The sequence below is a fragment of the Aedes aegypti genome, chromosome 2, assembly GCF_002204515.2.
Source record: "Aedes aegypti strain LVP_AGWG chromosome 2, AaegL5.0 Primary Assembly, whole genome shotgun sequence".
NCBI lineage: Eukaryota > Metazoa > Arthropoda > Insecta > Diptera > Culicidae > Aedes > Aedes aegypti.
In genome coordinates this window covers 8207610-8219903 of record NC_035108.1, presented here as the reverse complement: position 1 = coordinate 8219903, position 12294 = coordinate 8207610, and the positions used below count along the sequence as shown (strand labels likewise).

The following is a 12294-nucleotide window of genomic DNA, read 5'->3' as shown; positions in this document are numbered from 1 at the left end:
TCTTCGATGTGATGTGTTGATTTTGTTTAGCGTGCATCCTGGCAGTCTGGCAAGTGTTGAAACGGTCGCAGACAACAGAGCAATTAAATCAATCGATAAATTTACCACACGTCTCACTCTGCTCGACTTCGCTTCCCCCATTCATCACCTTCGCGGGGGATCCTCGTGCACCGCAAGCAATTTGTAAGTAAGCTTAACGTACATACGTATCGCAGTAATTGAACCGACACAGACAATACAAAAATACATTGTTGGTATGTAATGGTAGATTCTAATTAAAGTTTGCGGACAATCTACGGCCAAGATGTGGCGGGATTGATCCTTTGCGCGTTTCTAATGGGCCACCGAAGGTTAGAAACCGTGGGTTTTCACCATCAATTAGCCAGAACGGACACGGATGGAACACACTTAATTACGATCTAATTCGCGATCCATTAACGTTGGAGAGCTGTTGATTTGTTGGTTTGTTTTGGTTAAAAACAGCTGATTCATTTCGGAAGCAGTGACCCCACGCGTGAGGCAATGGGCCTTATGGGACTCGGTTGGAAAATCTGGATCTGGAATCGTAATATTTATAGACTTTCATAGGGAAGATGTTTTGTTTCTCAAAAACAAAGGATTGTTGTTTTGTTGTTTACTGTTGTTTAAAAGCAATTAAATTGAACCTACATCTCTGAAGATAATTAGGGTAATTATGAGAAGGGGGCCTTCCTTAGCCGAGTGGTTAGAGTCCATGGCTAAAAAGCAAAGCCATGCTGAAGGTGTCTGGGTTCGAATTCCGGTAGGTTCAGGATCTTTTCGTTATGGAAATTTCCTTGACTTCCCTGGGCATAGAATATCATCGTACCTGCCACACGATAAACGAATGCGAAAATGGCAATTTTGGCAAAGAAAGCTCTCAGTGAATAACTGTGGAAGTGCTCATAAGAACACTAAGCTGAAAAGCAGGCTCTGTCCCAGTGAGGACGTTAATGCCAAGAAGAATGAATGAGCATGAGAAGGATCTTCAGCTTTGACGATGTTGTGTCATCATTCTCAATAACATTTTGAGTTTGGTCATAGTCGTACTGTGGATGCGAATAACTGACACTGAGAAGACTGGGTCTCATGGCTTAGTTATTGTTACCGTAATCCGGGGGCAAATTGATAACTGGGGTGAATTTGATCAGGTCTGTACCAAAAAACATTTCCTTCCAAGGATGCTGAAGGTTTCATTGGCACAACAGACATTCCATGTTTTCCAGTTTATAGATGTCTTATGATGATTTTGAACTATTTCATTTTTATTAGGGTCAGTTTTGCATAGAAATATTCACAGCGTATCCTTCCAGCTTTAGCTACCTTCACGATACTGGGTTCGCCGTAGAGTTGAGCGAGCTCGTGGTTCATCCTTCGCCGCCACACGCCGTTCTCCTGTACGCCGCCGAAGATCGTCCTTAGCACTCGGCGTTCGAAAACCTCAAGAGCTTGCAAGTCCTCCTCGAGCATAGTCCACGCCTCATGCCCGTCCTCTACGGTCTTATGAGCGTTTTGTACATCGTACATTTGGTGCGGAGGTGAATCTTTCTTGACCGCAGTTTCTTCTGAAGCCCACAGTAGGCACGACTTCCGCTGATGATGCGCCTTCGTATTTCCCGACTAACATTGTTGTCAGCCGTCAACAAGGATCCGAGGTAGACGAACTCGTCCACCACCTCGAAGATATCTCCGTCTATCGTAACACCGCTTGCTAGGCGGGTCCTGTCGCGCTCAGTTCCGCCAACCAGCATGTACTTTGTTTCCGACGCATTCACCATTAGCCCGACACTTGTTAATTCGCGTTTTAGGCGGGTGAACAAATCTGCCACCGTTTTAAATATTCTCCCAATAATATCCATGTCGTCCGCGAAGCAAACAATGATATGATATGTTAAATATTATTCCATGTAAAATCAATTTCATAAACTGATAAAGATCAATGGAGTACCGGTTTTTCCGAAATTTTGATTGAAATTGATCACCTTTTCACAACTTTTTGTCATGATTTCCTTTGGAATTCAAAAATTGACAAATTTATTTCGGTAAAATCAGTACTTCATTGATCTCTATCAGTTTATGCAATCGATTTTTTATTAAATAAAATTTAACATTTCATAAAATTAGTTTTAATATTACAAATTGAAAATGACACATTGGGGCGAAATTGATCACTATATAATAAAGCATATTTGAGAAAGTGAAATTTCCCTTTCTACTAAATTTGAGTATCCTGAAGCAGAAAATGATGTCAAAATTATTATAACTCTTGTATATTATCATTTTATTGCAAAATTAAGCTTTGTAAATCTGCATAATATGCCTAAATGTATGCAATTTCCCTTGAAATGAGCACTCCATTAAACAAAAAACGGTTTTACGAGCAAAAAAACTATTCTTGTAATGCTGAACGATTTCAAAAATGAGTTCAGCAGTTCAAACTGAAGCTAACACAACATTTTCAACACTCAAAATTTACATGCAGGCTTAGCACCAGCGGATTGTTTAGTGCCGATATTCCAACAGTGTTGCTAACACCTTCAAAAACTGTAAATATATCTATGCAAAACTAGCCTTAATAAAAATGAAAAAGTTTAAAACCATCATTAGACATCTATAAACTAGAAAACATGGAATGTCTGTGATGGCAACGAAGTATTAAGCATCTTTGAAAGGAAATACAATTTGGTACCGACCTGATCAAATTCACCCCAGTGATCAATTTGTCCCCAGATTACGGTACCAAGCATTTAGCCGCATTGAGCCGCATGAGGAGTGTGGGTTCGATTCCTGCTTATGTTCGGACAACTTTTCATCAGGCATGTATTCTGGCTGTGCCACTGAGCGTTGCATGCTACTCCGTTGTTTAGTGTGGTCCTTCCTTCAAGGGCAAATCATCCACTGGAAGCATTGACGTGTCGGTGTGTTTTTTTAGACTACTAGTAGTAATTGCAATACGCGTGTCTGTCGAAGGATAAGTAATTGGGGTAGAATTTAAAGGTACAATATCGTTTTTGAGAGGTCAAAAAAATCAGACTTATGCTGAACGTTTTTCAAACGGTTCGCAATGTATCTTACGCGGGTCTTTGCTTGTTTAGTTATCTTAAAACGAATTCATCCAGGAAATCCTCGAAGAATTTTCCAAAGAATCCGATAATAATTCTGTCTGGTTTTTTTTTAGTTTAACACTATATATTTGTTTAGATTGTTGAAAATATTTCTTCACTAACCAATCCAATAATTCATTCCAGATTTCTCCATCGAATGCTCAGCAATATCTCAACTATTTCTCCGCTTCTCCATTTTTTTTCTAAAATTTGTTTCTATAGAAAGTGTACATATATTTCCCAAACAATTTATCTCAATACATTTCCAAGAATTCTTTTATAGAATCCTGAAAATAAAACTATTACTATTAAAGAATTACATCATAAAATGTTTCAGTAATTCTAGCAAAGAACATACTGGAAAATTTGTAGGGATTCCTCAAATTATTATAAATCTAAGATCCCACATTCGGAAATTTGTCACTACATTTTAATAAAATTTCTTCATGCATTCCTTTTCAAACCTTATCGAAAATCACACCCATAATGTTGCCTAATGTATTATGTTTGTTAATCGTTGTTCGTTTTTTTTCTTCAGAAATGGATCCTGATAGCTCCTCGGGATTAATGACTCCTTCAAATTTTCTCTGGAAATTCAAAGAGTTTGTTCTGAGTATCCTGTGAGAATCACATTAAAAATTTCTTTTTGAAATCCTTCCAAAAATTCCTCTTTCTTTCTAGAATCAATACAAAATTAACATCAAACCAGGAATCCTATTGATAACATCTCCAACATTGTCATAGACAAGGATTCTTAAAAATACTCCAAATATTTGTCAGTAATGTGTCTTGAGTAGTTCCCAGTTATAATTCATACAATTTCTACAAGAATGCTGATTGGGCTTTTTGAACAAAGTTTGCAAAATTCTTCAGATAATTGAAACTATTAAGGAATTTTCGCTGTATATTTTTCCAAGAATTTTTCAATTACATAAAAAGATCTTAGAACGATTTCTACAAGAATTTCTCTGTTCTGTCATAGATTTTGTCAAGAATGTTATATAAAATTTCTCCCTGGGTGTTATTCTAAGGATTGCTTAAAAAGTTCATCGAAAACATTTTAGATATTTAAAAAAATGGATATTTCCAAAAATTCCAAGAATTTGTCCTGAAATACTATTGTGTTATGATTTATTTCAGGTGATATAACAAAGTTCATTTAAAATATCTTACATTGGTTTGTCCAGCAATTAATCCTGTAAATATGTGTTTACTCAGAATTCCTCCTATTATTAACACAGCAATTCTTTCAAGTATACATTAGGACATGGATCACAGAAACAAGATTTTTCAAGACTTATTTTGTATTTTATTTTTGTAGTTTAAATTAAACTATGAATATCTCTTGGAGCATGAACATTTTGATTTGTAGATATCTCTGAGGCCTGAACACTTAGAAAGACGGCGTCTTCGGCAAAGTTGTTTAGTAGCTACCATCATTTGAACCAAGAAATATGATATTTATTAATTTATTGAACAACTTTGCCGAAGACGCCGAAGTTTCCTGCTTACTAGCGCCACCTAGTGGTAAAATTTCGAACTAAATGAGGTACCATCAAATAGCGCTCCGCCTCCAGAACAACTCAACTGAAAACTACAAGTTTAGGAGTTGTCTGGATTTTGAGATATACCGTCTTCAAATGGTTTTCTGCTTGAATTGTATAAAGTGCGTTCATTATTATGCGAATTCTATGTTCATTTATTGTTTTACCGCGTTATAAAAAGTCATTCTGTAAACAAAAAGTGTCGAGTATTATTCGTAAGAAGATCCTTGAGGAATACATTTTAAAAATAAATCTACGAGCTGTTTAGTGGAATACCTATAAGTAGATGAAAAAACGAATTTTGTACTATACCATTTAATTCCACTATAGTTTGTATCTTTTGACAGAAACGCGTATTTCAACCTCAACTGTAATGCCGTCTTCTAGTCGAGTCTAGTACACGACAATTGTGTTATACACAGAAAGAAAATATGAATAATAGTCTTAGCTTCCCACTGGCGAGATTTTCGAGACTAAACAAAAGATATCGCCGGAGATGCCATCAATTCAAATGAGCACGCCTCAAAATGCGACTGATTTGGAGCTGCCGAAGAGATTAACCAGCAGTTGTTATGGAAAAGTGGCCGAAGAGAATGAGGCTGCCGACAATAGTCACACTGACAAGGGATGTTCGCAGCGTTGTCAAAACGTTTCCAAACGCATTTTGACAAGTCTGTCGGTGTGAATCGATAGATGATTGAGCAACGCATAAATGTAAATAGATAAACACGGAATTAATCTGCTGATGTTCGAGAAAATTACGAAAGAAGCACGGCATCGGCTTAAGCTGCCGAGAATACGTAAGTTCCCCTAGTTAAAATAAAAAATATATTACACTACTTCCTCTACGCATTACATATGTAAAACAATATATGTTAAAATTCAAACAAAAATGTAGCTCATAATGTTTCAAATTATACAAAAATATAACTAATTTTGTTACTATTCAAAACTGAATAATTGCACATCTTAGCTTTCTTTACATGAATAAAAGCGCACATGTGTAAGCAATCCCGACCAGTGGATGACAACAGGTTTTGTTACTCAATTAGCGCGGTTTTGTAACAAAATATGTTATAATTTTGGCTGATTATAAATTGAAATAACAAAAGTTATAACATAATTTTCTTCTACACTTAACAAAATTGAAACAAAATATGTTAAAATTTAAACAAAAATGTTACTCATTACGTTTCAAATCAAACAAAAATGAAATTCATTTTGTTATTTTTCATACTGAATCATAACAACATTTGTTATAAGCAATTTCTCTCAATTTTTCACAACTAATTGTGTTATAATTATGTTTTGAGTAGTAAAAAATTTGAAACAGCCTTTGTTATTATAACTGATTTTGTTTTAATTATGTTATGATTTCCTCCATCAATTTAAAGTGATTCTAACAAAAATGAAACAAAATTTGTTATTTGTAACAAAACTTGATACAATTGTGCTACAATTTTGTTGTAATCCATTGGTCATGATTGCCTTCAGATTTTCTTATAACGAATTAGCTTATAATTGTGTTTTAAATTGAAACAAATTTAAAACAGCCTTTGTTATTGTAACTGATCAACCATTAATTATGTTATGATATTCTCCATCAACTCAAAGTGCTTCTAAGAAAAATAAATCAAAAGTAATTTCTATCAAATCTTGATATAATTGTGATACAATTTTGTAGTAATGCATCGGTCGGGTATAAATAGTGATGTCTTTTTCTTCAGAGGCCCTCTGCAAAATGGTAAAAAATGATCTTTTACAAAACGACTACCTGCTTCATTATTTCCTCAATAGTAATGGAGTAGAACACATTTGTGCAACAAAATGTTTACCACATAACATCAAAGAAAACTGGTTGCAGTGGTTCATCCCAACAGAAACTGAATGAAAAAAGAAAAAAATATGTTTTTCATTTGCTTATCAACTTAAAGCCTGACAGACATCCTGTTAGAGCTGGTGTTCCTCGAGGTAAAATTCTGGGACCAATACTTTCACATCCTACTTACCTGAGTTGCCTCAGGGATTCTTTGCGGAAGCACGAAGCATGCGAGTCATCTATGTATAGTAGGTTGCAAAAAAGATTGAAAATGCTTTTTAATACTTGCAGAAATGGATGATTCCTCCTAATGCTGCTTAAACTCAACTTGTAAGAATAATCACATGCTTCATTTGAAACCATCGAATAAACATGTTGCCACGATGATAGAAGTTTTTATGTATTGGTCAGATGAACTAAATTATCTAGTATTCATGCTAGATAAAAAAAACATTTGATGATGACTCTGATGACTTTTCTGGTGCAGAACTTACAGTCAGGTCTCCTATAAGACACTGCCACCCACTTTCCTTCCAATGCAATTTCCCAACTGTTTTCAAACGGTTGAAACTGATTTTTTTTTTTTTGGCGACTTAGGCATAGTATGAGCATATTAGCTACAGCTCTCCCATAAGACTCTGCCACCCACTTTCTTCCCACCGGTTTTTTTTCAGCAATTTCAATGAGATTATGCTGATTTTGTGTTTGTGAACTATTGCGTATTTTGCGCAATTCGATATGTTAAGTAAGTAGTTAGCAGTTCATCATAAGATATTCAGAACTAGTTGGTGAGCTCGTTTTATGATGATTTTATATTGCATTTTGACTGAAAATCTTGCCATAAAAGTATATAGATTGGCAACAAATTCAACTATAACAACTGAATGTAATGGAAGGCTTCTTATGATAATTATGTATTTTTTTTTTCAAGCTTTAATGGAATAACTCACTGCAACTTCCACCAAAAAACCTATTGCTACTTCATATGAATTTTCTCATAGTTTACCACAAAAACAACACAAAAAAAACAAACTATGTACTAAACACGGCTTTTTACTTCCACTACAGACAAACTAGTGCGCCTAATCGCTTAACCACATACCGTTTAGTGTTTGCCGCAGTCAATATTAGAAATGCCCAGTAGTTGCAGACGGTAGCCCCCTCGCCGTCAAACGTCGGCCCACTTACTTGCACTTGCTGACCGACTGCCGAGCACTCACCAAAGTCAAAACTGCCCTTCTACTCGTCTCGATCGTCCGAAGGTGCTGCCACACTAATTAGGTTGCCTAAGGTTGCATAAAGCAAGAAAAACTCTAGCCACCACCCTCTCTCTCCGTCTTCCTAATGTTGCGTTTCTCCCCAACACCACCACTCGTTCGCCATTCCGTTCAGTACATTTCGGTGGAAAACTAGGACAGACACTTCTAGGCGGCAAAAAGGTGACGAAAGTTCCTCCAACCAAAACAACTAGGTCCGCACACTCGAAGGCTGGAGTCTCGCGTCATGTGTTGTTGGTAAACCTTGCCTTTGCCTTTGCCTTTGCATTTGTGTTGCATACCGGGCCGGAGACGCCAAACGACCCACAAGATTAGAAAATCTTTCACTGCCACACTGTTTGCCAAGAAGTCTCGGGGGCCCCAGACCGGGCCCAGGCACGACTCGGAGCTTGTGGGGTAGGTCAGCGCATTTGGCCACACCAATTAGAGCCTTCTGACGACCGACGACGAGTTGTTGGCCTGGCCGACTGGCTGGTATGGCGTAAGGGTATGCGGCGTTTCGAAAGATTCAATGTTCAATGAGCACTTCCACAGTTATTAACTGAGAGCTTTCTTTGACAAAGTTGCCATTTTCAGTTGCATTCTTATTTCGTGTGGCAGGTACGATGATACTCTGTGCCCAGGGAAATCAAGGAAATGTCCATTACGAAAAGATCCTGGACCGACCGGGAATCGAACCCAGACACCATAAGCATGACTTTGCTTTTTAGTCGCGAGTGGTTCTTGGGTAGGCTTACCAGAAGGTATGCTTTGGGAGGACTTGTCCTCCTTTTTGATGATGTGTCCTCCCGTCTTCCTTTAGCATGAAAATGTCATCCTTTCCCCAATTAAAACAAATTATTGAATTTCATATTATTTTTTCCTAATTTTATTTCCTTTTATTATCATAAATGTTACAAATTTCTAGTATCGTTTCGTTTCTTACCAACGTGAAAAAAAATGCATACCGCATACCCTTTATTTGGCGTACTTCAATTATGCAATCGCTCTTGGAGAGTCAAAGGACTGACTGTAAGAAGTTGAAATGCTACACCAATTGACGACGATGGCGAGGAATGTGACACAGCTACGTCGAAAGATTAATTCAAATCAATTACCCACCCGATGGGAGTAACATGAGAGGTGTTTTTTTCTTGTTGTTGGAGGTGACGTTGGGTACCATCCCTGGAGCAATAACCACCATCTGGTTGAAAGATTGGTTGGTGTCCATTACCCGTTCAACAAGAAATGCTCGAAGATATGCCATCATATGGTGCTTGGATTGCTGGTGTAAGAAAACCCACTTTTACTCTTTTATGTCTCATATCTCACGATGGGTAGCTGCTTATGGCGGTGATGTCGGCAGGAGCTCTAAGAAGGCAATCGCTATTCATGGTTCAGTAGTTTTTGCAGCCAGTTGCCAGTCATTGAGGATTGGTGCTTTTCAGCGGCACTTTTTCTGCTGATTCGTTGTGAGAGATTTGAGGAGGAAAAAAAACGAATCAGACTTGTTTATCAACATATCGGACGATAACAAGCGGCCCTTTTTTCCTGACACTCGACCCATTGAGAAAAAACAGTGAAGGCGTTTGCGATCTGACTTTTTGATAGGTTATTTTGCTATGTGAGGTGTTGAAGTTCGATCACTATTCAAATGCATGTAAATTTCTATCTCGTTTCAGATCGCATAGCAGTAATTATTTTCGGGATAGCAACCCTCATAGCTGGTGTGATATTATCTTCGGTTCCTTGGTTAAATATTTTTATTATGAAGGTATGTAAAAATGTTCCATATTATTTCGCAAACAGCTCAAACGTTTTGCCCCTGTTATCCTTATAAACTATCGTCGATTTCTATTAAAATTTCTCATTTTACATGTATATTTTCAGAATCTAAGACTATGGAACGGCACGATTAGCTTCCATTACTGGCAACGGCCAGGCGTCACTAGGTTAACTAAGGTGTATATATTTAACGTAACCAATCCGGAGGGGTTTCTCGCCGGTGAAAAGCCAAAACTAGTTGAAGTAGGACCATTCGTTTATAGGTGAGTAGTGATAAAATTGAATCAAATAGTTGATCCTCACTGTAAGAAAACATTCCTCCGATTGGATCGCTCGCGGAAGCTGGGAATTCCGAACGTGCTTGTAAGCGTGTGATTCATGATTCGCCCCTAGATCACACTCATATGGCGTGCGAACCAAATACCGCAATCAAAACTGATCAATCTCATTGAGATAGCATTAGAAACGGGAATTCCCGTTTTTCTCAAAAACAACAATACACTACCCCCCGGGCAGCACGTGAGATTTTGACTTAATAAACTCTCATATTCTAGAACAATCTATTCGGGCTCGTAAGTTTGCGCTACGGTGTTGGCCAATTCAAATAAAAAATACGGATAAACCGCGCAAATCAAAGGAAATTTCCTTTGGAACGCGCTGGCAGCGCGATCCGCGATCGTCGTCCGATGCGTTTGCAAGCGGTAATTATATGCTAATAAAGACATGCAAGCAACCGCGAGCAATCCAGCGGGATTAGTCTGACAACAATTATTATTTAGTTGAAAGGGGATGCCCTTCCTGAATTTCAAGGGGTTGTCCATGAACCACGTGGTCCATCAGGAAATTGTTGAAAGACAACAGGAAGGAAACGGAGGTTGACAAATCAAGCATATGATTTTACATTTTTCCTTTAGAACAAAAAAAGGAATACTATAATAGTATATGATATATATAAAGCTATGAAGTACACCACGAATCCATGAACGGAATTGCTCCATGAGAGGTACGGGCTATTAGTCAGAAGAAAAAATCAAATGGTTTATGGACGACCCTGTATTGTGCTCAAAGCATTGTTATTGATTGCCTATAGTGCATGTCAAAGTAAGTTTATATTACATGGTAGCTAAAATTTATGACATGATCGTTGAACATCTGGAAATAGTTCAAAGGCGTTTATTGTACCTTAAGCTTAATAAACAGTGTGCTTTCTGATCATATGATTTCCAAAGTATCTGATTGGTAATAAATCTACGAGCTGTTTAGTGGAATGCCTATAAGTAAATGAAAAATTAGTTCTACAACATTTAATTCCACTAAGGTTTGCATGCTTTGGCAGTACGCGTATCTGTCAAAAGATACAAACTCTAGTAAAATTAAATGGTATAGTAATGAATTAGATTTTTCATTTACTTCTTCTTCTTCTTACTGGCGTTACGTCCCCACTGGGACAGAGCCTGCTTCTCAGCTTAGTGTTCTAATGAGCACTTCCACAGTTATTAACTGAGAGCTTACTATGCCAATGACCATTTTTGCATGCGTATATCGTGTGGCAGGTACGATGATATGTTATGCCCTGGGATGTCGAGAAAATTTCCAACCCGAAAAGATCCTCGACCGGTGGGATTCGAACCCACGACCCTCAGCTTGGTCTTGCTGAATAGCTGCGCGTTTACCGCTACGGCTATCTGGGCATTTACTTACGTATCTAATTGGATCAATTCGATTTATGAATTTCACGATCCATTCTCGTAGAGTACAACGGAAAGGGTGATACCTACCTTGTACCTTGTACCGTGATGGCTACAGCACAGCGTCACGCCATTTCCAGGTGTATTGTAGAGCTCCATCTTCGTTGTTCTTGGCGATACTTCTCGAACATTTAGGGTTGCCATGTCCTCTTCCACTGCGAACAACCAGCGTATTCGTGGTCTTCCACGAACTCGCTGACCTCTACCTGGCTCGTTGCTGAATATTATTTTCGCAATTCTTCCTTCCGACATTCGCACGAAACGTACTAAGCGCAGCCTACTGAAGCCTGTCGTATTTTACACGCTTAATCATATTCGCATCTATATACACTAGATATAGCTAGTGATTCATGCGTCTGCGCCACAAACAATTTTCTAGTTTACCAAACCCTACCATAGCACCTACAATACCAAGCTTACCTATATATCTACCTGCAACAACCATGTTCTTCGTAGAATTAATGGTCAGGTCTATGTCCGCTGTATTCCTCTTCAGAGACACGAAGGCTTCCTGCACTGACCTGCGATCAATTCCAATACGGTCAATATCATTCACAAAGTTAAGAAGCATGTGTGATCATGTGATGATAGTGCTGTTTTTCTGCACTCAAGATATCCTAATAGCACCTTGAGATATGTTGAACAGTAAATTTGAGAATGCGTCTCCTTGCTTCAATCCGTATAACATCACAAATGAGGTTGACACCTCGTCTGCAATTCGAACCAACCAGCGTAGCAAGTATCAGCCTAGTTAGTTTTGCTGGAAAACCATGTTCAGACATTATCTACATTATCATCACAGCTCATTTATTTTCACTGAATCGTACGCCGCCTTCAAATCAATAAATAGATGGTGAGTCTGCACGTTCTACTCCCGGAGTATTATCTAGGATCATTCGCAAGATAAACATCTGATCCGTTGTCGAACGACCCTCACGAAAACCAGCTTGGACTTCGCCGACGAAGGACTCTTCGAGCGGTCTCAGTCTGTTAAACATGATTCCCTCTCTAATTGGCACA

General features: G+C 38.1%; 1 protein-coding gene across 1 annotated transcript in view; it reads left to right on the top strand.

Moving 5' to 3' along the window:
* Positions 1-12294, top strand: part of LOC5579861 (scavenger receptor class B member 1) — a 214426-nt gene that overhangs the window by 154102 nt on the left and 48030 nt on the right. Inside the window, exons 3-4 of the mRNA XM_001664272.3 lie at positions 9424-9515; positions 9632-9789. Coding sequence (XP_001664322.3) covers positions 9424-9515; positions 9632-9789 — 250 coding nt within the window. The remainder of the gene's footprint in view (positions 1-9423; positions 9516-9631; positions 9790-12294) is intronic.